Source organism: Lathamus discolor, chromosome 2 (assembly GCF_037157495.1).
Source record: "Lathamus discolor isolate bLatDis1 chromosome 2, bLatDis1.hap1, whole genome shotgun sequence".
Lineage (NCBI taxonomy): Eukaryota > Metazoa > Chordata > Aves > Psittaciformes > Psittacidae > Lathamus > Lathamus discolor.
This window is the reverse complement of record NC_088885.1, coordinates 136,057,352-136,084,880: the sequence shown is the minus strand read 5'-3', so window position 1 is coordinate 136,084,880 and position 27,529 is coordinate 136,057,352. Positions and strand designations below refer to the sequence as shown.

The 27,529-nt window shown below is 41.7% G+C and overlaps 1 protein-coding gene across 2 annotated transcripts; it reads left to right on the top strand.

The window, feature by feature from the left end:
* Positions 1–327: 327 nt before the first annotated feature.
* Positions 328–26,651, top strand: CDH17 (cadherin 17). Of its 2 annotated transcripts, XM_065668592.1 has the most exons (19): positions 328–417; positions 1,263–1,394; positions 3,191–3,261; positions 5,980–6,078; positions 6,737–6,874; positions 8,434–8,572; positions 8,882–9,040; positions 9,731–9,930; positions 11,641–11,772; positions 12,595–12,745; positions 13,371–13,586; positions 14,986–15,062; positions 16,497–16,688; positions 17,702–17,946; positions 19,760–19,890; positions 21,036–21,272; positions 22,181–22,297; positions 22,399–22,515; positions 25,782–26,651. In XM_065668592.1, exons 3-19 carry the CDS (start codon positions 3,217–3,219, stop codon positions 25,889–25,891), a joined length of 2,505 nt encoding a protein of 834 aa, XP_065524664.1. In that variant the 5' UTR covers positions 328–417; positions 1,263–1,394; positions 3,191–3,216; the 3' UTR covers positions 25,892–26,651. The 2 variants fall into 2 exon arrangements, with proteins under 2 accessions (XP_065524664.1, XP_065524663.1); XM_065668591.1 differs by lacking the exons at positions 328–417; positions 1,263–1,394 and having other exon boundaries at positions 2,919–3,261.
* Positions 26,652–27,529: the final 878 nt, after the last annotated feature.

Below are 27,529 nucleotides of genomic sequence, written 5' to 3'. Positions count from 1 at the left end.
TGATCTCCACCCAAGGCCCACACCTTCTCCTTTCCGCCTCGCCTCCTACAGAAAGGATTACTTTCTCTCTGTGGCTCCAACCCATTCCCTGTGCATTCATTTCTCACAGCCCAACTGAAAAAAAATGTATTCAGAAGGAAAATACCAAAGGACATAGAAATACTGAAGGCTGTAAACTACCTCAGGGCTACATTGCTTCCTTACATGGCTGCCGTTTCATACCACGCCTAGTCATTAAGAATCAATAATTCTCCATGCTGTTAATGTTTGAGCTGTTGAATCTCTAGGGCAAGTCTGAGGAACTATAAACCTCTGTGTGGAGAAGCACGGACAGACACTACCAACCTGCACAAAGGTGATTCCCACAGCTGAAAGAAAGAAGCATTTTTAGAGCAAAATAAGCTCTTTGTGTTACAGGTAAGGGATGATCTAACTGTTCACAGGAAGATTTTAAAACCTGAACAAATGCTTTGCTGGAGGCTTTTCAGGCAGCGTTAGGAGCTCAGCTGTCCTTGTAAAATGGATGACTGATGTGCTAAGGCTGAGTCTGGTTTGTATTTGATTTGGATCAATTTCCTCCGTGTTCTCTTTACTGAATTTGAACATCTGAAATAAATCATTTAAAGAAAATAACTTTTTACTTATTTATGTATTTCTGTATGTATGTATGTATTTATTTATTTATTTATTGTGGAACCAGATACTTGTGATTGTTACTGATCTTTAGCCTCCAGTAATATTCTTTGTTCTTTGTATGTTTATTATTGAAAGTTGCTGGAATATTTAAATGATGGTTATCCTAGAGATTTCTGTTCAGGCAGGGGAACCATAAGGGATTACTAGGGATATAGCGCTGAGATGAAGCTAAGAAGTGAAGGGGAAAATATGGCTCTGACGCTCAGCCAGATCTCAGGCTGCTTTCAGTTAAGCTGATCCTATTCTAACCCTGAAACTGTCTGTTACTGAAAACTTTTGTCTGAATTTATATATGCTGAAACTGTATTCCGAGTGACAGAACAGTATGTATTTTGGTGGTTTTTGGTCCTTGGCAGTGCAAAGCTTTGTGAGACTTGATAACGGCTTCCAGCCAAAAGTTAACGTTCAAGGGCTGATCAAGCCACTCATCCTGGCCTGGCAAAAGGCACCACAGTGGCACAACATTAGGGAATGATGTTGGAATAAGAGAAAGGAACAGTGAAGGCACTTACCATGCAAACCCATAACCTACAAAATGGCTGTATTTCCACTTTTGCGTTTTGTAGTCGGATCTGGACAGAAACCTGGCTGAGACACGGCGCAGTTGGGCAGCACATGAAGGAGTGCCTTTTCCACCATTTTCTGTCCTGTACACTAAGGCTGGACGTGTCCCTTCCTTAAATTTTCTCCTCGCCATAGTAAGTCTTGCTCCTTCTCTTTTTCCTGAAGCCAGACCGTGGTATCCCCAGACCACCCCATGCACAGATGTGGGCCTTTTCCCTCACTTCTTGCCAGGCTCTCACGGTACTTTTATCTCCCCAGTGTCTCTCCACCACAGGCTGGCTGAGAGGCACATATCTCCCTAAGAGGGGCAGATGAAACCATGCAGGCAGCTACAGGGCACACACCGCAGCCTTACCCTCAGGGAGGACACGCTTTTGGGTCCTTTGTCCCACCTGCCACCCCAAATTAATAAGAGATTAGATTGTTAAAGTTCCCACCCTACTATTAAATGTGACTAAAACTGGCCAGTGTATCCAGAAAAGACCAGAGCAGGAGAGCAGAGAGGCTGTTGGACTTATGGAGGAGCTGAATGAATTTCCGCCAAGTCTCTAACTGAATGATCAGCAGCAGTCTTGATTCAAAGTGCCTTCCCAGGAGGTTCAAAGTGTCTTCCTGACTTATGTCCTGCCTGTGCCAGGCTCCAGCACCCCTGGCTGCAGGCAGGTCAGTGAGGGAACCTTGCAGCAGGCATCACTGCCAGGCAGCTACTGCGGGTTCACCTTCAGCCCTAGTTTCCTGACACATTTATTGATTTTCCTGATCAATTCAGGTTGCAAAGCAGTGCCATTTTGTCTTCATCCCATGTTCATGCAGCTAGCTCCAGCCCAAGGAGAGAGCCCAGTAATCTCAAAGGGTGTAATTGCACACACTAGAAGACCTTGCTCAGAATGGGATTTGCACGATAAAATCCTGTGTCGTATCCTAAAATGAATGCTGGAGAAAACAACACTATGGGCAGCAGTTTCTATGCTTACAGGTCCCCTTTTTGGTCAGCTGTTGATTTCCTCAACAAGAAGGAAAAGGAGGGAGAGGGGGGAAAGGTATGATGGGAAGCCCAAGCAGGAAGATATCTGGAGGGAGCTGTGCCTCTACACTGCCTCCACAATGCCATCTTCTCCTTGGGATCCTCCATGGGACAGAGCTGTGGTAGCCGAAGGTTACCTGTAGATGTGAACCACATATCATGGGGCACCACTGAAGATGGCAGCACTGTGCACCAGCTTCACCTCTTTCCAGAGCCGGCTTCGTCCTTTTTGTTAAAATCTAGAAGTTGTGGGAAAGCAGGATTTCAGTTTTGAAGAACCCATCTAGTTTCCAGGAGGATGTAACACAGGTCATGGCAGTGTCTGCTCAGCAGTTTTTTGGCATTTGAGGCAGGCAGTGCTCCTTGAACTTGGAAGTTTCATTTCCAGTAACCATGTGTTTTAAGGGCACAGACACCTCCAGTTTCCTCTGCCTCTGCAAGCCACACTGAACTGTTGCTTTCTGTAACCAGAACATAGAGGTTTCAGGATGGTCCTTGCAAGACCTTCATCTTCTTGTGGTTACAGTGTTTCATGAGAATGTGTTGTTGCCTTCAACAAAGCAGAAATGAAAATGGGACTTGCGTGACATAGCGTCACTGCAGCAGGGAGGCTGCATAGCTTGAAGTTTTGTGCCGCTTTCTATCTTTGACTGCTGTTGGAGGCTCTTACAGCATGTGGCACCTTCTACACCACTGGGGACACACGTGATGGGAATGACCTTCCCAACCAGCCCAGGGACACCAGCAGTCTCACCTCCTGTGGGCAGAGCTGCACTTGGTCCTTCAGAGCAAACTCCTCACCTGCTCCCTCTCTACAGCTTCCAGAAGGCTTATCTGTAGCCTTTATTCACGAATAGATTGGGCCATCTCTTTGGGGTTAAAGTGACTATCACCTCTTCTTTGCAGGACCCAAACCAAAGCCCTATTCCAGTATGTTTAAGCTGTGTGGACTTCAGTTTCTGCTTGTCATTCACCTGGTGAGTTACAGCTTTTCCTTTGTTTATCTGGGAGCAAAGGTTACCTGTGAGCCTCTGAGCTCCAGTTCGTGGGGTGTCCCAGTCTGCAGGTCAGGCTGGCAGCGTGCTCCAGCAGAGCAGTTGTAACTATGGGTGTGGGAGTAGAGCCCTGGCACATGTGTGACCCATGGCCAAAAGTTAAGAAGAGATGTCAATCATTAGGAAAAAAACTTTAAAAAGCCTAAAAGACACATACTTACCCATTTTGCCTCTCATATTTCCTCCTTAGTTATTTCTTTTTTTCCAGTAAGTGGGTTTCATGCTAGGAAAGAATTAAAAATAATGCAACAAATCACCAAACAGTGAAGACATCTGTATCGTGTTCTGTATTATAATCCATACATGTGCTGACATATTAAACATATTCCAAGACATATAATGGCACATAGTTTAAACCATTCATATTAATTATATATGCTCATTATGCTGTCTATATAAATCTCTTTTCAGAATATTTTCTGGTGCTGAAATGTATTAATTGTGCTATTTATGGTTGTCATCTATTAAATTAAATAGATTGACGTTTGTGAAGGCTACAGTGGTGTCTTATACTTTACGATTGAAATTGACAGAAAAGATAGAAAAAGGAGTCAAATTCAAGTCTATCAAAAATGCCTCAGAATACGGAGACCCTGAGGGGTGGGATTGATGTACAGTAGCGCGTACCTCCTTCTTTCCCATTTCAAAAGCTGCTGCCTGTAGTAGTAGTGGCCCACAACAAAGTTGCTCTGCAGGCATTACAGCCATCTTCAAAAGGGATGCCAGCCGAATACAGACCAAGGAGAAAAGCCTATTTCCCCCTCAGGCCCCTGAGTATTGATTTATGCTGTAGACATACGTTTGGAAATATTTATGGTCCACATAAAGTAATTTTAATCCACAGGAAGAGATATCTCTTATTTGCTCCACAGCCTGCACTTTGAACCCTTTGGGTTTTATAGCTTCAGCCTTTGTTCCTCCATGGCGGAGAACACGACCAAGCAAAAGCCCTGCACAGAGCGGCCCTGGGAAAAACTTCCAGAAGCCAGGTTGTGCCCACCAGTGCAAAACAGGAACAGCCACAGCAGGTCAGATCTAGGGTCCTGCTGCCTTGTTCCAGGCAGAGGCCAGCAGTCAGCATTTAACAGCTGTAAAGTATTATTTACTGATATGTGAACCAATGACACGGCTTTTTTTTGGACACTTTTCTACTGTTGTTCACTAGCATCTCTCCTCCTCCTTCCCCAGCTCTCACTATATTCTAGTATTCCCATTTGCAAGAAGAGGCACAAACCCTTGTATGCAAGGAGGGCAGCATCTCTGGCTATTATTAAGCAGAATCTGGTGTTATTCAAACATGACTTGTGACACACATACACAGAGCATTGCTTTAGGGTAAATCGTGCTGAACTCAGTTATGCTTTTGTCACAGACAGAATTAAGTTTTCCCTTGGTAATATGTAGACTGTGCTTTTCTGTTAGAGGCTGAGAAGCTGTCCCAGCAGCAATAGTACCAAATCCAGGGGAAAAGTCATGCAGCAGAGAAGATGCATTCCCAGAGCCCAGCTCCATGGAGCAATAGAGAGGGTTGCAATGGCACTCCAAATCCATAAAGCAAAATAAAGTCATTTTTATTCCAGAAGAAAGGGCATTTTACCTGTGCAGCCAAATGATGGAGACCTAATTCTGGCAGGCAGCTCCTCAGCATTAGCAAGACCTTGGTGACAGGGAGAGAAGGGTAGGCATTCAGGGGAGTTTATTCTTGCATTTGGAGAAAGAGGTTGATTATCTGAGCCACGGGATGGATTGTCTTGTGTGCAAGGGCTGCCCTGGAAGGCTGATTTTTGCTTTCCTTTTCTTGTTTGAAAACAAGAACAGCACTGAAATGTTAGGGCAGGAGTGTGTGAGGAGGCCTTTGGGCACTAGGGAGGGGGTGGTTGTAAAATTCATATAAAACTAAAATAAAAATTGCCAGAAAAAACACCATGTGAAGGCATTGTCAGCCATTAGGCAGAAAACAGAGGCTGAGACAGACTTACAAGGCATTTTTGTGACAAGGTAAAAGCCGAAGATCATCAGGACATGTTTTCTCTGGCTGTGGTCTACACTCACATGCAGTGGATGTGAAGTCACAAGGGCTCAAGCAGCTTTCCCAGATGCTGGGGTAGTAGGGGACCTGAGGAGCTCCAGATTTTCCCCCTTACAAAAAAGGGTTGGATTTACTCAGGAAATTACAAGGGGTGAAGCCCCAGTTCGTTCACATGCCCAAATGTGGCACTGGGTCTCCCAACACACTTGTGGCCATGGGACTGTGTAGCTCCTGAATGGGATGCGACTGGCCCTGTCGGGTCTATAAATGCTTTTATGAATTTCTTCTTGCTGTCAGTCTGCATTTAGCTCTTTGGTGCTTTCTGTTTGCTCTTGAACGTAGATCAAATCTCATGTAATTATGCAGTGGTCAGAAAAAGGTAAGGCCCAAAAGTTTGTTTCCAAATTGATTAATAAATAACACTGCTTTTAAAAATAAATGTACACTGAATAACCCGGAGTTGTTCAGGGCAAACCAGAAAGAGTCTCCTCCACTATATTACAGCAAAATAACTCTCAAGAGGTTCAGTTGATGGAGACCTGATGTTTGCATGTGGTGACAGCAAACATTTCTCATCTGCTTTCCTCCATCCCTTTCTCTATCTCTCACAGGCAATGTGCCAGAATCTGGGGGACCTGCATGTGACTGGGCCTCTGAAAGACATGAATTTCTCTGTTCCAGAAGGAGGAGGAGTGCGCTTCATTTACCAGGTAATCAAGTGTCTCTTGGTAGCCAACCCAGTCAAAACCCCCATAGTCTGCACACACTGACCTTATGGGCAGTGTTGTTATCTCTGCTGGTGGGAAGAACAGTCCCCTGAGAGGATCTGAAATTAACTTTGACTTCCTCAATCTGGGAATTCAAGAGTCTGCATGCAAAAAAAACATCAGACAATCCCTTCTCAAACACATTCTGAGATGATATCCTAAAACAGGGATTAATAAAATCAGCATTCCTAGAGAATGGGTTTCCATGTAAGTTGTGTCATCATTTTCCTTCAGCTCTGAGGTTTTCTTCCCGAAGCCATAGCCACAGAAGGACAGATCCAGCTCCCAGGCAAATGGAGAATGTGTGTCATTTTTTTCCATTCCTGTGTTCAGACAAAGCCTCATCCTAAGCAGACGTTTGCTTTGGAAAGAAACCACAGTTGGGATTTCCTGCAGCATTCAGGAAATAATGTGAAAACTCCTCTGTTGAGGATAAGAAAAGAGCAGATTTGTTTGAGCAGACTCTTGGAATATCATTCCCTCAGCCAAGCACACTGTTGGCCATAGATTTTAAAGACATAAAAGCGTGAAATTATTTTGATTATGGTGAAAATGTTGAAAAAAGGGGATGATATTTTCTTCTGTTTTTTCCCCATTCTAGTTCACATCTGAGCCACCTGCTGTGAGTTTCCAAGTGACTGGTGAAAAAGACGGAATAATTGACATTGTGCCAAGAACAGGCATCCTGTATCTCAATGGGTCTCTGGACTGGGAGACCAAAGCAGTGCACAGACTGCAGGTAAAAACTTGGTGAAAAATAGGAAGGGAGGGTTACTCATTTTCACCCTTTTTTGGTAAACCTGAAATTAATAGAAAACTGCTGAAATTACAAATTCTTTTCTTTGTCTATGTTTACAGGCAGCTTTTTCATTTTTAATATTGAGCTTTGCTGACTGGCACATGTCTGAAACTATTGCAGGAAAATGCTCCTTAACACACAAAAGTTATCTTGAGAAAACAGAAATTACCCTGATGCCAACACCAATACTTTAGTTCTTTTAATATGAGGAGGACACTTGACTGGAAGTGAAATCTGGCTCCATGAATGAGATTCGCTTGCTAACCCTGAAGACTGATTGGGTGAATTCCATGGCTGGAATGGGAATATTAGCTATTGTAAATCTATTTAGGAAGATTATATTCTATTTAGTGACAAATGGTGTGAGTAGAAACCACAGAGGCACAGATCTAACCTCTGTTAGATAACAGCAGGAAGCTTGTTTCGTATATGTCGGAGGCTATTAGATTAAAAAGCATTCTGTGCTTGTCCTGCTGTTATGCTTTTTTCCTAAGGGTGTCATTGTAAACACTATTGGGAGTGGAACAGTGGGTAGGCTATCTTTTGTTCTCAGTGTACTGTTGTGCTCTTATTCTGTGTCAAAAACGGCGTTGTCTTATTCTGAGGCACAGGCAACTGAAAAGGAGATGATTGTGAGAGGATCAGTATCTGAACAAAGAACATTATGATGTTTCAGCTAGCCTAAGCTATCTTTCTAAAGTCTAGCACTTCAGGTTTAATGGTTTCATGTTCTCAATTTTAAAACACCCTTGAACTGGAATTAGAGAGGACAATTTACTAGCCCCAGAAGTTATTAACCCGAAACATGGGAATCCTTTACAAACAAGTACTGACAGAACTGAAAAATTATACTTGGTTAGGCATAGTAACTAAGGCATAATAACCACATTTTCCAATAAGAGTCAAAATAATAGACATAAATAATCATAATTTGTTCTATTATATGCAAACAAAATTATTTCTGACAGACACAATATGTATTTGGTGCTTTAAGGTCAAAGAAGTACAAAAAATAAGAAGTCAAGTTGTTTGGAATGAAAATGCAATCAATCAGAACTAGGAATCAAATTTTCTTTACAAACCCATAGATCAGTCTATTCTCTGGTTGATATTTACAATAGCACACTTGAGTCTGCTATATCGTGTTGGGTTTTCTCCCTGTTTTTTAGAAACTATCCATTTCTATTTAAAGAAAGTGTGTAGCCTAAGCTGTTCAAGAATACAAGTAGTCTGCTGAGACTGGAAGTGGGAAAATTGTCATCAGGAGTAGGTTATTTCTTTCTGTCGGCATTATATACTCTGGCAGGTCATAATCAGTGAGCTACACCACGGTATACACCTTGTAAAAGGAGCCACCCAGTGATGACTCTCACCAGATTTGCATCACAGTAAGAATGACTTAGCATTTGACATCCTGATGTTCGTTTATGTAATTTAACTTATATACAGGAAAATATTTCTTTGCTGCTTCTTTTCTTTTTTTTTTTTTTCAAATCAAGGTGGAAAGCCTGGATGAAAACGGAAACACAGTGAAAGGTCCATGTGCTGTTACAATATATGTGGAGGATATCAATGACAACCCACCAGAATTTGACCAGATGAAGTATACTGGAGTAGTGAGGCAGAACTCCCGTCCAGGTGATTGTCATAACAATTAAATATTATAGTTAATGGGAAGCTAGGCAGATTAGTTTAACTACACTTCCTGACATCTTCTTCATCAACTGGTCTTCACAACTATTGGGAAAATACTAAGCAGAGCTGATGATGGGGGCTACCTGTGGGATGATACACAGGCAATGTAACCTCTGTACACAAGCATCACTTACCATGAGAGACACATAACTTTCCATAAGCTGCCTTCCTAGCTTGAGAGCTCTGCTTGGATGGACTACATGTTGAGGTTTCAGTCTCCTCTTACTACTGTTTCTTCTCTAATCCAAACAGGCAAGCCCTTTGTGTATGTCCACGCCACTGACCGTGATGATCCTACCACTCCCCATGCACAGCTGGTGTACAACATTCTTCATCATTTTCCCAATCCTTATTCAGAAATGCTTTTCCAGATTGACAACGTAACTGGAGCAATCTCACCGAGTAGAATGGGTATGTAAAAAGATTCTTATTTGTCAAAAAAAGCAAGCATGCGCTTCTCGGTGTACATAGGAGCAAAACAACAGCACAGCCCTCATGTTAAATTCTGGATAAATGTAGTTAGTGGGACATACTCCACTGAGGCCCTGGTTTGGGGGGAACTTTGTGTCCCACCAAATTCAAGGGAAGTTGTCAGAAATGGAGATTTGGATCTAAAAGAACATTGAAAAGAGAGGTAGATCCTCTAGCCCTCTGGAGTACACTGAGCATTATCTTGGGATCAGTTCTCTTCCTTGATATATAGAAACCCAAAAACAATAACATGAAAAATGCAGAGAAAACTCAGCTGGCCACATGATCCCAGCTGAATTGCAACAGTTTAAACCCCCCTGTGTCTTCTGCCGGGCTGAACAAGAGTGCCTAACTGGAGTGAGTTATGTTCATTGATGGATCTGCACAACATGAGACCACAGCACAGAAATCTCATACAGTTATGTCCACATGATGCTGTGCTGCATTGTGCAGAAAAGCCAGAGGAAATGGCTTGCCAAGATTGGGCACAGAGGCCAATCTAAAGAGTGAGTCTGGAGTAGATAAAGAAGCATAGTGCTTGTAGAAACACAGTGCTTATAGTGCAATGGACAGATGAACCATCTCCACAGCCTCTGCTTTGTTTCACTTGGCTCTTTGCTCTGTATCTAGGCTCTTATTACTTAGATCCTCAAAAGCAGGACACCTTCACACTCGTTGTCACTGTGAAGGACATGGCAGGAATGACAACGAATGCTTTCACCAGCAGCACCGATGTGATCATCACTGTGAAAGAGAGCTTGTGGAAAGCTCCCTCCACCATTCGCATCCAAGAAAACTCAACCCAGGCCCACCCTGTCAACATCAGCCAGGTAGGGCCCTTGACCATGATCCCTGTACCTCTCCTCAGTGCCATGGAGTTGTGTTTTCAGATCTGCCTGTGAAGGTGTCCCCACTGCACTCAACACCAGGCTCTTCAGAAACACGTTGGTACCTCTCTGTTATTTTTTGTTATATGGTATCCTTTGGGAATGATCTCTAGTTGGTCTCATTAAATTATTGTTAGTGTGAAAGTTAATAGTTTGGATACAGCCAATATAAACATATGAGTGACCGGACTTTGCCCTTCAGCTTGGAGAAGCTGTTAGCACTGCCTGTGTGTGAGAGCATCGCATAGATAGAGGAAATATTTGGATAATTTTGCTACAGTGTAATGACTGGAAGAGAAAGGGTACCTTACAAGGCTACCTGGCACAATATGGAAGATAAAGCTCTTGAGACATCGCAAGGGAGCTCCCAAACGGTTGGGACCATCTGTGGAGTTGCCACTCTTCTCTCCTAATGGGATTCTTTGAGCACTGCCAGCCTCACTCTAACACCATGGACCCTCCAGGCTTTAGGCAGACCAAGACCTAACCTGTTGAAGGTTATTCAGAGGTTAGCTTCTTCTATCCATAGAACAGTCTGGCTGGAGGTCATCTCCACTGCAACCCTGGACCAGGGAAGCTCTGCTGTGACCAGTTGGGTGTGACACAGCACACCTGCTATATCAAAAGTACCTTGGCAGGACTGGCAGCGTCCTTCAGCATCCTGCAGTCCCATGGTATTCCTCTTTTCACAGTGCAAATGCAAAATACTTTGCTGATCACTTCAGACCGACTGCAGTGTACATACATTGGCAATTATCAACTAACAGGCCAGCCGCCTTTCAGAAATGTTTGACTTTGAAAAATGCCTTGGCACTGACACCCAAATGCTATCACCCCTTGGACATGGCAGGATTCCTCGGATCCTGTTTGCAAAAGTAATTGACTCAATGTGATTCCCATTGGCCTCAGTGTCTGTCTGAGGCAGTCCAGAGGGAAAACGGGTGAAAGAAAAACCAATATGCAAAGGTGCTCCTATTCAGAGGTCACTTGTATATAAATTTCCTGTGGCAGCCAATGACATGTGGATTCTGCAGAGGGGAAAATGAAATGCAGTTCCTGCAATATAGTGTATATATAAAAACCCCAGTAATACTGACTCCTTCGTTAATTTGAAAGTCTGTTTACTGCATTTAATTTTAAATCTGAAACACCCCACTAAAGATACTTCATCACAGACTTTGATTCATATAAAAAGCATGCAGACACATTTGTGCAAATAGGTACCTGGTATTAGTTTTGTTGTTCCACATCTCTGAACTAAGTAAACCAAAACAACAGGCAGGAATAGACAGCGTAAGGAGATGGAATAAATTAGTCTCAAGACATTGAAATATATATAATGCTTTTTTTCTGATGTATCACCATTTAGCTCCACATCCCAAAACCCTTCCATAAAAAGATAAGTGTTGTAGCCCACCTGGACAGCTGAAGAAACTCAGGTAAAATCACTTCAACACAACAATTCAGAGAACAGAGGTGGATTATCAGTCTGGTTTTCTGCAGCTCATCCCAAGAAACTGTCAAACTGTTAATTTTCTGGTTTATGAAGCTAACCGGAATGCAATCTTTTCTGTTTGTGGTCCAGAAATGATCTTTGTTAAATCTCAGTCTGCACTTCTGACTTCCTATCCTGACTCATTTTTGTGGGCTTAGGTGCACTCAAACGAGCAAGATGTAATTTATGACATTTTTGAAAAAGAAAAGCTGCCCCAGCTCCCATTTTCCATCGATCAGAACGGAGTTATTTACGTGACCAAACCATTGGACAGGGAAGAAAAGGATACTGTAAGTAAACACATAAAACCTCACTAATGGGAGAGACCACAGCAGGAAGCTGTTTATTGGTGTGGGACTAAATACAAGAAAGCTCACTAGAAAAGAGTAAAATCTTTGTTCCTTGTCATTTCTCTTTGGGAATGACTTGATAAATATGAGAGAACATTTGTCTACTACACTGCGAACCGCCTTCAATTTAGTACCCTACAACATTTCTTCATGCATCCAGCAGCAGCAATCACTGCCCACAGTGTATGTATAACGTACAATACAGACCAACCATGGCAGGGTTGTAGATGCATGAGCAAGAGGTAGATGATGATGTTTGTGAAGGACAGGAGATTTGGATGTTTTATATCTATTCCAAATCCCAGGGGCCCAGGGATCTTTCCAGAGTAGAAGCAGAGTTTAACTTTCAATTGCACCTGGAAAGTTAACCCATCTAGGGGCCTTTTAGACAGAAACCCCTCTGTCCCCTTTGGTTATTTGAAGAAATTTGGGCACAGAGATTCGATATGCTGGAGGAATCCTACCTCTGTATGTCACAGATGAATGTGCAAAGTGACGATAATGAGGTATTCCTGCTTTTCTTGTATTTTTGTGAGAGCAAGTTCAAAGTGCAGTGAAGTATTCAGGACTTAATTCTTTTGAGATCTCAGACTTCAGGTGCTAAGGGGTGATGGAAGAGTTCTGAGTTAAACAGAGTGAAAATACTGAACAAACATGAGAAAATACTTCATTTGCATGGAACACTCCATAGTTACACGTTTAAATGCAAAATATTGTCACACTGGACATTCAAAACATGTAATCTCAATATTCTTATTTCAGTATAATTTCTTTGTGGTCACAAAAGATAACAAGGGAGAACTGGTGGACAAGCCTCTGCAAATTCATGTTGAGGTAGAAGACATTAATGACAATCCCCCTGTGTGCCAGAAGGCCCTCACTATAATTGAAGTCCAAGAAAATGAAGGTGGAGGTAAGAAAACAGCTTCTACTCATTTATGCATCCTTCCAGTCCTGTTATTGTTTCCAGCTGGGTGCATATAAAGGTAGAAATTTTGATCCAAAGAGTAAAATGTAGCTCTCCTAGATGAATGTTTTCCTGTGCAAATAGCCTTGTAATTTTCACTTCAAGAATTCATGCGGAAAGGGTTTCAATAACCTGAGAAAAGCAGACCCAAGACCCCCACTTAAAAAATGCTGTCCCATTTAAAACATAAAATTGCATTTTCCACAACGACAGTTTTGGACAACTGCATAGAACATAAAAGGAAAAACACACTTCCTATTACTAATATTATATAATCTGTCCCCAAGTCTTCACATCAGTTACCTGGTTTCAAGGCTGAAGTATCTATTGTTAGAATCATTCCTTTGGTAAAGCACATGGCCTAGTCTTTTTGGACTGCCCCAAGCCCAAAACAGCTGGTTGGGATGCTAAAGGAAAATCTCCCAGAAGTCAAACAATTGTATCCTTTCCAGTGTTTCCCATGCAGTTGTATTTTTATTGCCCCTCTACTCTTTGCATTGGTATCACTGTTGTCAGCATGTACATCTGTAGAGGTATACGACCTTTGACTCTCGTCTCTCCTCTCCCACAGGAAGTAATATTGGCACCCTCTTAGCTACGGACAGGGATCAGGAGGACACCCTTAATTCTCGCCTCCAGTACAAAATTGAAAGTCAGGTTCCTGATGTTCCTGCAAGTAATCTGTTCTTCATTCAGCAAGACACTGGGATTTTGCAGTTAACTGGCCGTTCATTAAGAAAGGGCATTGCATCCAACTATTCCTTGAAGGTGCTGGTGACAGATGCAGGTATGTAAATGTCTTGTGTTATATATATTGGAATAATTGTGTTCAGTATCAGGAGACGAGAGGAGACCTGGAGGTTTCACTGGAGAGGCATTAGCACTGAGAGCTGGCTTGCTTTGGAATGGTACTGCCTTGTTCTTGAGATACAGAAAGGTTAATCATGATTCATAATACAAGTATGGAAGGAAACCAGCTCCAGGGCAGAGCATGGCTAAATTGGGAAGCTTGTTAACAAGTACTCCAGTAAGAGATTTCCTTCCACAAGGAAAAAATGTTGAAGAGATCATGACTGTGGTTTTCCCCCAAAATCTTTCAAAGGCACTTAAAGAAGAAAATCAAGAAATTAAACACAGCTGCTCAGAGAGTCCAGATAATGTATTTTAAAAGATTAAAAGCTGAAATTAATCTTCAAAAAGAATCTTGTCTATAAGTTCCCAGAAGTCTTTTGTGGTTCACTGAATGGAAAGGAAATCAAACCCCATACTAAACCTTAAAGCTTAAAGCTTTGTGCTGGAGTCCTCATAGTCTGGCAAAACTTGTGGATGGAGGAACTGGTATGTAAAGAAAGTAATGTGACATGCCTGTATGTGAAATAGCATCATTTAGGCAGATGATATGAAAACCTTCCAAAGGGAGAAGCTGATGCTTTGTTTTGGTTACTAATTTGAATTCCACCCAAACAGATTTGTTTAGAATATTCCTTAACTTCCAGCTCACAAAGTGCATCTGTAAAACACCAAATTCCAGCTACATATGAATAGCACATGACCAGAAAGAATATACTTTTAAAATCACAACCCCCCATTGCTATGGGTGCCCTTTCCCACGTATCACATAGATTTACGTAGCACTAAAATTTAATGCAACTTTAATGAATAAAAATGGGTGTGCTGCCTGATGACCCACCAAGAGGGCAAAGTGGCATAGCAAGCTGGGGCTTACTTTTCAACATGGAGAAGTAATATTGAGAACGCTAACATAATTCATAGAATCATAGAATAGTCTGTGTTGGAAAGGACCTTCAAAGGTCATATAGTCCAACCCTCCTGCAATGAGCAGGGACATCTCCAACTAGATCAGGTTGCCCAGAGCCACATCCAGCCTGGCCTTGAATGTCTCCATTATCACCCTGGTAAAGGGATATGATGAAAAAAAATGAGGGAAATTAAATGAAACAGGATGGGACAATGCTGAGGAAACTGGAAAAGTGAGTAGTAAGATAGAGAAGGAGGTTGTCACTGACTAAGAGATATTGGAGACCAAGTGCTTCTTACAACAGCAGGACTTTGATTGGATCAGGCAATTTGGCAGCGCTCATTTTTGCTCACAGTGAACCCTTTCAAAGCAAAGTTATTTTCGGCAGAAGGACTGCAGTGACGCTGTTTGTTCTCTTTCCATGCAGTATTCCAAACAATCTGTGACGTGCAAATACATGTCATCGACATCAATGATCAGATTCCAATCTTTGAAAAATCAGATGTGAGTATTTTGAACACTGTTCTTGATGTCCCAACAACTTCTGATGAATGTTTGAGCATACGTTCAATGTCTGTTGGAATGTCAGTGGGAAAATAACCATATACAGAACAAGTAACAGCAATCTACTGGAGAAAATAAAGGCAAGGTATTGTTAAAAAGCCTGCATTAAACTCTATCTAGAGAGTGAACAGTGGGACAGACTCATAGTTCTGAAATATAAGGTAATTTGTTCAGTGGAAAACTATGTGTGCAGAAAGAAATTATTCCATTAAGGCAGTTCATTCCAGAAATATAAGTTCAGGAGGGAAAGGTGGAAGAAAAGTCTTTGAAATTAAATAAAGTAGCTAAATGGAAAAAAAGCTAACATCTCCCAAGTTCTCTTCCAAAACCTGTATTAATGTATCCAGAAAAGCCCATAGGTGAATGGAAATCAAAGGCTCTATTTTCTTTAACCAGAAACAGTGGTCCTGTGATCCATGCCCAAATGCATACTTGCTGGCCCTTGGTTACAGAATGGGTGTCAGGCTCTTGTTTCCCCCTCTGGTGGAGGTGCTGGCATCTGGCAGAGAGGTCTGCAAACCTTCCATGACTTCTGCCTGCTGGCCTAAGCCTCCCTGCAGTCACTGCAGTGGCTGAAGTATCTACATTTATTTGCCTAAGCTACACCCGCACTTACAGGCAATATAGGGCTCAGGAGAGCTGTCTGGCCCATCAGGTGTAGATGTGCTCTTGGGGAAGCTGTGGTGGTTTTGAGGCTTTGCTGACTGCATTCATTGCCCAGCTCTCTGTTGATGATGACAGGAGCTTGAACACATGCAGACTAGCAGGCTGTTGACTTTCTCACCTCAGGGTCCAGGACTTGGTTTTAAGATGAGACTGGTGGGTCAGGGCACGCATCAAACAGAGTAAATGGAGCAGGGCTGCTAATATTTCAATGGAGCATGCTTATGTGCATGGAGCAACTAAATATTTAACAATCAGTGGCTATGGTGCTTACTGGGTACAGAGGAGCTGTACTATAACTACTGCTGTGAGAACTGCATGAACATGGAATGGTTTCGGCAGAGGAGGTAAAGGTTTGGGACTGTTGGTCACTGTTCACCCGTTGACAGATATCCCATCACCTTTGATAAATGTGTGGCTAGAAAGGGGGATATAGCAACTTTGCAGAGGCCCAGCTTGCAGCTCTGGGTTCCCATGGGCAGTGAGGTAGCTCACGTGTATTGCTGCAGGGCACTTCACTAATGCTTTAGCACATTTTTCTGACCCAGTTATGTCTCTGCTGTGTAGTGTACCTACCACTTCCCTCTCTCACACAGCTGCTCTGAGTCAAAATACATCTGCGCTTGTGGGTCGCAACCTTGGTATAGCACTCAAGTTTTATCTGCAGATCGTGCTCAGTGTGTCATGTTTCAATGATCTCTCTTTCCTCAGTATCACAATGTGACTGTTGCAGAAGATCTCCCAGTAGGAACAGTGATACTAGAAATTAAAGCTACCGATGGAGACGAGCCTGGCACAGGGAGCTCCTACATCATTTACCAAGTGAAGGAAGGAGATCCAAATAACACGTTCTTCATAGAGACAGATTCTGACACAAAACGAGGGTTTGTCAGGATTAACAAGGTGAATAGACGGGTTTATTCTTCTCCTTTATATACATAAGTATATGTATAAATATACAGCTGGCTCTGCTGCAGGCCCTTTCTCCAGCAAAGCAGGCTCTGGTTGATGAAGTAGGCCTTCATGCATCATAAAGAAAAAAAAAAAGTCATTATTTGATTTTGCAGCAGCATTTCTGGAAATGAGAAAGCCAGCTAAATGCTTCCATGAGCTGTGGTTGTGGTGGTGGGTTTTCATGGGGCAGATCCTTCTCCCTGCTGGTGGCCTGGGCTTTTGCGGTGGGAGCTGCAAGTGATACCAGCACGTCCAAATGTCAGGATGGAGAAGCAGTTTGTTCCTGATGAGGCAAATGTTAACTGTGACAAAACCAAGGTCAGAGCGTGCTGCAGCAGGTGATATATCCCACATGTTGAAAGCTGGAGAACACTTTCTCTGCACCCGTTAATTTCAATGGCAAAAGTGCTCTCCCTTTGAAATTAGCCTTCTCAAAGTTGCTTGAACGATGGGTCCAGAAAGCCTACCACTAATTTTTCAAGAGGTGATGTGTTATTTGCATCTGGTTCACCTGCTGCCAGCCAGGCCAAGGGCAGCATTTGGTGGACCATCTTCAGGCTCAACCTCAGTGTCTTTTTTTCCCAAGGAAGCAGTTGTGAGAAACTCCACAATATAACAACTCTCACACAACTTTTGTCACCCAGAGGTTACCCAAGGCCTTCTCGCACAGAGCTGTAAATACTATTGCTGTAATCAGGATATAGTTATTGAGCTTAGTCAGGCAGGTAGCAACATTATTAGGAAAGGCAGTTGCTGAGGAGGCCTCCAAACGGGCATATAGTGTCATCCAAATTGACTGTTCCCAGTGTCATTGTGCTTCTGACAGCTCCCCCTTATTTAATCTGTGTACGAGATGCAGTCTCCTCCTTGAAAAGAGGGGGACTTTGTGGTTTCCCATGGGACCTCCCCACGACAGTAGGGCCATTGCTTAAAGCACCTCTTTTCTTTCCTGATTTATCTAGGCTCTTGATTTTGAAACAGCTCCAGTGTACAACCTTGTGATCAACGCCACAAACCCTGAACCTCTGGTGTCAGGCGTGCAGTACAATTCAAGCTCCCTTGCCCTGTTTAAAGTATTCGTAACAGATGTGGATGAACCACCCATTTTCCATGAGACATTTTACAAAGGAGAAGTGTCTGAAGACGTTCCTGTCAATACCCTGGTCATGATGGTGAAGGCCTATGATCCTGAGGGGGATACTGTACGGTAAAAAAAAAGTGACCATGATTTATTTATTAGATTCAGAAAATTGTTCTGAAAGAGGTACAAGGAAATCACAGCAGGAAAAGACTTACTAAAGTCTTATCTCCTAGTACAAGGTGGAGGAGTGGTGGGGCGGTGGCCAGTGACCCACTTGGAACAGACTGTTGGGCAATGCTTTTCTAACCAGCTTCCTCTCTGTGCTGTGACAAGCATCAGCCAGTAAGGCCTCCAAACCAGGAAACTAAAAGGGCCAATATATGTCTCCAAGGAAAAGGCAGAACTGGTCTGAGATTAACAGGGTTTCCAGATCCATAGTGCCTTTAACAAATGAATGAAGCTCGTACTGCGTACCCCCAGGAACCAGTAGGACAGTAACTTCTTTTCATGTTCTGCAGAAACTGGACTGTGGAAAACACGGCCTTTTCTCCACCAAAACACACAACCTGCAGTGCAGCTCAAGTCTGTCATCGCCAATTAATTAATTTTCTTTTCCAATTGCCAAAGACGATATGCCCGCTTCCCCTGTGGATGCAAAGCTCTGTGCCAGACAGCGCCTATGCTTGTGAGGGGGATGCAAAACCTCAAACTGGCCCATTCAGTGGCCCAATGCCACGTTGTATGGTCAAGTCCCCTTGAGTCTCTGCCAGCTCATGGATGCACAGTGCTGTGTTGCATGATGTAAATGTACCTTACACGGTAAAGTCAGATAAAAGAATTATTTGTGGCTCTTGCTGCATGATTCCCTGCTGGGATGCTGAGCAAATCAACCCAAACCAAACAATCCTGGAAATCTTCCTAAAATTTGGCAAAACACCAAGTAGTTAATGGACTTGCAGAATATGACTGTGAGGCCTCCCATGGATTTTTATTCCCAGAGGTTTCTCATCTGGCTTTCTACTTTCCCCTAGCTTTTGGGAACTTAGCATGTTTGGCCTCTTGTCAAACTGGTTTGAAAGTGAGCCATATAGTCCAGAAGCTCTGGGGGATGATGACAGATGACAGGAATTCATACATACATAAACCACATTTCTGCTAAGAAATAGGTTAAAGGGCATAAAATAAAAAGTATAAAAAGTAAAAGATGTACAAGCATGTCAACATGCTGTTTCTAATGCAAGCGGTACTGAAAGAACAAAAGCATTGAATGAGAAGGTCAGGTCATATCTACTCAAGCAAATGCCTGTGCTTTACTGCGTCATATGTTCATGGTTAAATTTGTACGAGTAAATACCCAGAGACCTTGGGGTTTTCTAAGCAATAATATAAAGGCAATTATGTGGTGATGTTTAAAGCACTCTCTGTTCCAAGGCTACCCTGATGGCACCTATAGGCTGCTCCAGACTGGTAGCAGATAACCACTGGAGTCTACCTTGGGGTCCAGACCTCTTGCTGATCCAAAAAAGGGTGCCTGGCTCTACTGCTCCCTCTTTCCCCCAGGCTTTGGCTTGTGCCCCAATCAAAACCAAGATGTGGGCGATGTAATGGGGAAAGAGAGACATGGGGTTAGAACAGAGAACACTTTTGGACCAAAAGCTCAGAAGGCCCTAGACTTTGCAGTCAGGAGGAAGGCTGAGTTGCAGTACTCAGGCTGGAGGAGGGGTGGTGTTGCCGTGGTTCTGCTCTCATTCAATAATTTTGCCTTCCCTTCCTCTGTCTGTATTTCCTCTTTGGTTGTGATCAAATCAGGATTCTTCAAGAGCCCTCTCTTCAAGCACAATTGTGATCAAGCCTAAAATCGATGAAGAAGTGTTTGCTTTGTCAGCAACTTTTTGATTTGGAATAGTATATGTGATTTTTTTCCTATCTCTTTCTAAAGATACTCCTTAGAAGGTGATGTGAGGAAATGGCTGAGGATTGATTCAACCACTGGGCAGGTATACACTGCTTCCACTTTGGATCGAGAACAACAAGCAATGTACACAGTCAATGTTGTTGCATCAGAGCTAAGTAAGTGATGAAACAACTAGATACGCACACAGAGGAATCCCCTACTCTTACTGCTTTATGAGGAATTATCATACTTCCCATGACTAAACTCATTAAATTAAAGGAACATGTAGTGTATCCTTAGATCTTCATATTTCTTAACAATTTAACTTTCTTAAAAGAAATCTTGATGTTGTAGATAATGAGGGTTAAAAGAGGTTTCATGAAGTTAGCTGTTGTATCTGTTTGAGTTGCACAGTGCATAAAAAAGGCTAGAATTACTTCAGTGTTTTCAGCATTAACATTTTCTGCCACTTTTTTGCTCTATAGCTATAAAGATTTTAGTCTTTCTTGTAGGTATGTTTAGGTGTCCTGAATGCACACCTGGAGAGTAACTTGCAACCTTGTACAGAATTTTACTTTAGTAAGAATGAAACTGGTACACTAGCTAGTCTGAACTGTATTATGGCTACAAGTTCCAGCTCTTAGAATATTTCAAAAAGTCCATCTGGGGAGATGTCATTATGTGATTTACATTTAATAAGGGTTAAAAACTCTGGACTATATCTGGTTGAATTAGGTATGAATCTAGTTTCTTCATTAAAAACAGATAAACAACAATACTGGCCACTGTTTTGGGAAATATGGGTAAAGATGCAGTTCCTGTATGTCAGGAAAAAAGGATGCTTCCTTCAGCACCAAGATGGAGTGGGGCTGTTCCTGCAGGAACAGGCTGGAGAAATTACAGGGCTCTGTAAGGTCTTCTTGAGCTCTGTGTCCAGGCCTTAGGCAGAATATTAACTTGCATTTCCTATCTATAGAAGAGTGATGGGAAAGCTAAGGAGTTTGTGTTTAAGAGTCTCCAAAGAGCACTGGTCACCTTGGATGTAAGCACTTGCCAGATGTAATGCTGATGTGGCTGCTTACTGGATATGACGGTCTATCTGCCTCCTTTCACTTGCTAGTTCTATAGTTAACAAAAGCAGCTAGCATGAGTCCCTTAGGGTGTCCTGAGACCTTGCCTCTGCTATCTGCAGATAGAATCCCACCTCCCGCTGCCTGCCTGATGCTGTACCTATAGAATAGCTGCAAATGCAACAGCCCAGCCTGTGTCCAAATTGCGCATACAAATTTGCATTATCTAACTATAATATCTAACTCTACAGACAATGCAGCTCAGAAATCCAAAACAACCTTGACACTACAATTACTTGATGTGAATGATAACCCTCCTCAGTTAGCCATGGATTATACTAACTTCTTCTGCCACCCACTAAGTGGAGGAGAGAAGGCTCTGATTCAAGCTACTGATGCTGATGAACAGCATTATTATTCAACATTTACTTTTTCTCTCGCGGATGCTATGAATACAAGAAGTAGTTGGGAAATCTCAAAAGTCAATGGTAAGTTAATAAAGCTATTATTATAATAGTATGGGACCCTTTAAGTACTCTGGGAAATATAAAGAAATATTGATTTCCTTTTCATTATTATTATTGTATATCCAGTATTCCATGTAGAAAAAAAAACAGGTTGCTGAGAAATTACATGCATTTTGACACGTATTTATGTGAGCACCTACGTCATTATTTTTTTCAAGACATTATATCCATTATGGTGCAAGCTAAAATTTCACTAGTACTTCCAGCAGAAGAAACATATAAGAATAAAATGTACCCTGTGATTAATGAACACAAATTACTTCTACTATTGAAATAGAGCAGTTTGCAAACTGCCTATTTCTGACATTTCATGTGCAAAGGGAAGTCATGCCTCACCAAGTGGAGTTATTTGAAGGGGGGTCAGTAAGTGGATGGATGAAAGCTTGGCCAATAGAGCCTGTCTGACTTCCCACCAGATACTTGATGAAATGTCCCATTATAGAAAGCTGGGTTGTCGTGATGTGAAAGGAACAAGTTTTGAAAGGATAAAATCATAAGCTAAAATTGAGGAGCTGGGGTTAATTGTCAGCTCTTGGAGCAAAAGGAGTATGGTTTTCCAAGGTTTTTTGGGTTAATGATTTAACTTGGTTAGGACTTCTATGACTATGGGGGGGGTTATTCTTGGTTTAAATGTGATGCTTTCATTGTAGAACTCCCCAAAACCAGATCTGGCCTGTTGTGGAAATTAGGAAGTTAATTCTATGACTGTATGACGTTGAAGGCCAGACTAGTCACTTTTGACTTACTCTCTGCAAACCAATGACAACTGGGATGGGGGAAAGCAGGAGAAAGAGCATTTGCAGCTGGTGTGAATGTTGACCTACATTTCTATCTTGTGCTGACATGAATGTTCCATTTCCTACTTATAGCTACTCATGCTTACCTCTCTCCGAAACATACTAACTTTGAAGAGAAGGTGTATAATGTTCCAGTAATAATTAATGACAATGGAAAACCACCTTTGGAAGGAAAAGTGAATGTTGAAGGTATACTATGCACAGAACTGCTCACTTGAAGACAACAGTTGCTTTTATGAATAACCAAACTGGTTAACTTCTCATTAACCTCATGGCGTTTCTTTTTGCAGTAAACATCTGCAAGTGTTCAAGTGAAAAGTCATGCTTTATTGAAGTAGAGCGTCCGCACTCCTGGCCAACTGCTGGCCAGGCAATTGGGCTTCTTATTGGGGTCCTGCTCATCATTGGTATGTCAATTTTCTTGATTGGTATGAAACCAGGTCTCTGAGATATGATGGTGCTGCTGACATTCTGACATTCTGCATTTCTGACAGTCATTCGCTTGTTGGGTGAAAAGATGTCACAAACGTTGCAGGATGAGCAAAAGAGAGAGAATCTCATGATGGGGTATCATGACTTCTCCAAACTTGTAAGGTTTTGGTCATAGGAATAGCTTTATCTTACCTGTCCAAGATCAATGTACAATGACCAAGAAAACAGCTATGACAGAAGAAACTGCTGCACTGGTAGCCTATTTTCACTTCATTGCTACCTACTGCCTTTTCCCTGACAGGAAAACAACTAGAGCCCTTAGATTATAGTGAAAATAGTGAAGCATCCAGGGAGGTCATGCTTACAATGTCTGTACCTGTAGCTTACAATTATGATTTTATCACCCATTTCACCTTCATAGCTTTCAATTTTTCATATGGATAATTGCTTTGAGGTGTGGGAATCTGGCATTTGCATGACCAAAGTATAGTTACATAGTTAAGCGGTAGTGAACAGTATTATGTTCTTAAAGGCATGAGATGATGAAACTTCAACAAATAGCTTAAAATGTTTTCAAAAACAAGACAAAACCTTTTGGGGGTATAGGATAGGACAGGACAGGACAAGATAGGATAGAATAGGATAGGATATTTCTGTTGGAAGGGACCTACAATGATCATCTAGTCCAACACCCTGACCAATTCAGGGCTGCGCAAAATTTAAAGCATGTTGTCAAAGGCATTGTCCAAACTCCTCTTAAACTCTGACATGCTTGGGGCATCAACCAGTTCTCCAGGAAGCATGTTCTGGTGTTTGACCACCCTCTTGGTAGAGAAATACTTCCTAATATCCAGTCATAGTCCATTTATTCTTTACCTGTCTTTCAGTAGTATGATCTTCTCCATAATTTTTCCAGGAACTGAGGTTAAACTAACAGTGTGTAGTTCCCTGTCTTTCCTCATGCCCTTTTTGCAGATAAGAATAACACTGACTACTTTCTAGTCAGCAGGGACCTCCCCAAGATTCCCAAGACCTTTGGTAGATGATCGAGAGTGGTTCTGCCATAGCTAGTAGGCTCCTTCAGTATTCTCGTTATCAGTGTAAACGCAATGAGGATGTAAACTCGTTATCAGTGTAAACGCATCCTCAATGAGGATGGGATCCAGTTCCCTAGGAAGTGAAGAGCAAGAAGAATTCAGTACTCAGTCCTGTGTGATTTTTGAATGTGACGATCACAAGAGACAGGCTGGGAAACTATGACTCAGCTGTAGAGAGGGAAGGAAGCATGAAAAACCCATGGAAAAAATCAAAGAGAAGGAATTAAATACATTACAGACCTCATATTTGAAAGGGTTGGATTAAATTAGAGGATAAAAGAGAAAAACCCCAAGACTTATATAAGTTAACAGTAGCTCAATTCTAAAAGAAGAATGAGCCTCCAAGAACAAGTTCAGTACCTAAAATGACAAAACCAAAGCTCTGTGTTGATTTTCTTTTGTAATACACAAACCCCTAAAGCAAGAGAAAGCGCCAATACATATGTGATGCATATGTGTCTGTCTTTTGAAGATAAAAAGAGAAAAAAGATCAGTGAACTTAAAATGGAAGAAGCCATACTCAGACCATGTGATTGACAGAGAAACCCCTCAAACTGCATCTTTATCGTCTTTGTTCAAGCTTCTCACATCACCTAATTCTGCACAATGCCTTATTGTGGTCCCTCACTTAGTTCAGTGTTACATTTAAGTGAGAATTATGTTGGATAACTGACTGAAGATGTTTTCATTACAAGAGAGCTGGTCAGCTTCAGAGAGCACCGCAAAAATTGGTACTGCTTTATGACTTTTTAAAAATACAGTGTATGCATGTAGGTCATAACGGATTTTAGAAATGAATTCCTGAAACGAATATGCAGGGTTTTTCCAATTGCAGGTTATTTTTACTGTAAATGCAGAATCAGATGATGGCCTCTCAGGTGTATTTAACAGAGGCCAGAGATGGGCAAGTAAAAAATGAGAAGCATCTAAAGATTTTATGAAACCTGGGGAAATTACAGACCTTGAGTTTGGCCTTGAAAATAGGAAGGTATAACCATAAAACCAGCCATCTCCTGGGGGCCTGTCTGACACTGGAATGAATTCCTGCATGAGCTAAGGACTCTCTCATACCTCAGCATTTTTTGTAGCAAAAGCAAGGATCCTTTGCAGTCTTGCTTTCTGTAAAAGAGACACAGAGCATAGACACTGGAAAACAAAATACAGCGCAACAAAAAAAATACACCCCAAACCCAAAGCCAATCCTTTCTGATAGGAGAAACTTTTTCATTGAGACAAACTGTCTCTCCTGGAAGGTGTTTCTCCCACTGAGAAGAACGTAGAAGAATAAATATCACACGGCAGATACTAGGCATGTTCCTTGATTAAGTACTCAGATACCACAAATATGAATGTGAAATATGAACCACTACAGAATAGATATTCAGAAAATGAATGGGGCAAGGGGAGTAGCTGAGCATTCCTATAGACTTTAGTAAAGGAGCAATGAGATGTTGAAAGTGATAGGTAATCTAACACTGAGAGGAAATACATTTACATAAAATGTAGCAAGGTCATAATGAATTTAAAAGACCAAACAGAAATATATACATTAAATATGCATATTTGATGTGTATATACACACATATATATGTATATATGCATTTGCAGACATCTAAATGCCTTAGATTGGATATGGCAAGTGATGCTAAAGGGTATAAATATTTCTATTCCAAGCCAGAAGAAAATTTCAGTCATTCTTGGACATGGGTGCATAAATCTCTGGGGTCCATCAGTTACGCCTAACAGATATCAAGGACTTCCAAAAGAACAATTTTGCTGTCAGTTGTTTCAGCTTTGCTGTGACAGAATTGCTATTCCAGTGGGGAAAAAAAAACAGGGATTACAATTCAAGACAAACATGACAAATCACTGCTCAAGGGGAGAGGGGCTATAAAAGACACTTTGCCATCTGTTCAGATCCTAGAGGAGAAGCTCTTCTTTGGGGAATGTGTCCTGAGACCTGAGGTATCTGATCACGACCAAGCAGTGCCCCAGGTCACTGTTGGTCCAGCACTGCATGATCATTTCCCAAAGCTGTTTGCTTCTATTCAAGAGATAAAGGAGTATGGATATTACAGTGTGGGTGTCAGGTTCGTTGCTAAAATGTCTTTTCCCTTCACTGACAAGTGCCTTCTGTTTTTCAGGTTTTATTGTCGGGGGAGTGTTTTTCCACATGAAATACAAACAAAAGAATGAAGAAAAGAGCCATCAGAAAGATGTAAAGGATAAGTCTGAACTTGATAGGCTGGCTTAATGACTGTTCCATCAAGAGACAAAAATGCCCTTTGGGTTGAGGAGTGATCTTTGAAGCTCCCAAAGCCCAGAAGTATGCAATCACAAACTGAGGATACAAACATGCAAAAGCAGGCTCCCAGCGCTTTGTCCTCACTTTTGTAGGTAATATCACTCAGTCATGAAACAAAAAATGTACATACACTTCAGCAGCGACCATTAATAAGAATATCAGCTTTGATTGAAGTGTTAACTCATGACAACGCCAAATGCTGAGCTCCTGCAAGGATCAATACATGGCGCCAGCCTTCTTTGTTTGGCAAGCTGAAGTACGTATGCACTTTCCAGAGGACTATGTTTTATATAACTGCACATCTTTGGTTCTTTCGATCTCAGTGAGTTACTGAGTAGCAGAATGGTGGATAAAGTCCTGTGCTACATTTGAAGATGTCCCATGAAGCTGCAGGAATCTCTCTGACTCTCAACAAAGGAGATCCCAAACTTATTGCAATCTGTGATCTTCCCTGGGTATTGCCTGCTTATGTTATGCTGGTGAATTTGTACTGGCAATATTCACTGGCAATGTGATATTTCTATTTTTCAGTTTTGAAATCCACAGAGTATAACCAGTTCGTGAAGCACAAACTTTCTTACAGTTTCTAAGTTAAAAAATGCACTCTGAGTCATGTGTAACTGGGTAATGTGCTGTTTTATCATACTGGTGCAAATATTGTTCTTGCCCCCTACACACTGGATAAGAATAAAAATGTTCTTTAAAGGTTTTAACGCCTGTTTATTTCATAAAAATTAAAAAAAGAAAAAAGAGCGCATGACAGCAAACCGTGGCTGCTTGGTCATCTGTTGAATTTAACCCTCTCTTTCATATAACACAGATTAAAAATGGCTCTCAGGACAGAGTGATACATGCCCAGCTGATTCAAGATGCAATGATTGCCGGAGGCACTTACAGTAGAACGTATTTGAGCCCAGGATGACACTCGGAGAAGGAAAGACTTTCTCCTGACAGCATGCCTATAGAAGGGCATTTCTGGTGACAGTTTGAGGGAGGCTTTTCTTTTAAGCTATAAATAAAAGCTGACAAATATTGTGTTAAACTGAAAAGACAATATACTTCTGCAAACACTGAAGCAAAGGTCATATGGAAAAGAGTATGTTTGTTTACACAGGACTTTTTTAATAGCTTTTGCATGCAGCACAGAACTAGAAAGAAAAGGGCACTTTTTTGGTAGCATTGCCTTTATAATAGGTTTTCCTAGAGTGCTGCCAGAAAAAAATTTGCTTTTGGGCTTCAGCGACACAACCCAATTGTTGTACCTCTTACCCCAGCTTCCCCAGCTGCTGGAGCTCTGTTATTTGCTGTGGGGCTCGCTGCTGGAATGTATTTATTTTATGATGGGAATGCAATCCATTATATTTGGAAAGTATGACATTAAGTTACGTCAGTGTATCCAGGCATCGGGGTTAGTATATTGTTTTATAAATAAAGGAGCCAAAGTTCAGGAGTTGTTGTACTTATGTATACCAATACAGCTTTATCTGAAGACAAGGAAAATGTGCAAAAGTTTGACTTTGCTTTATCTCCCTGACCTTTCTGCTTGCTATTTTTACTCAAAAGTATCTCCTATTTTCAACAGTTTCT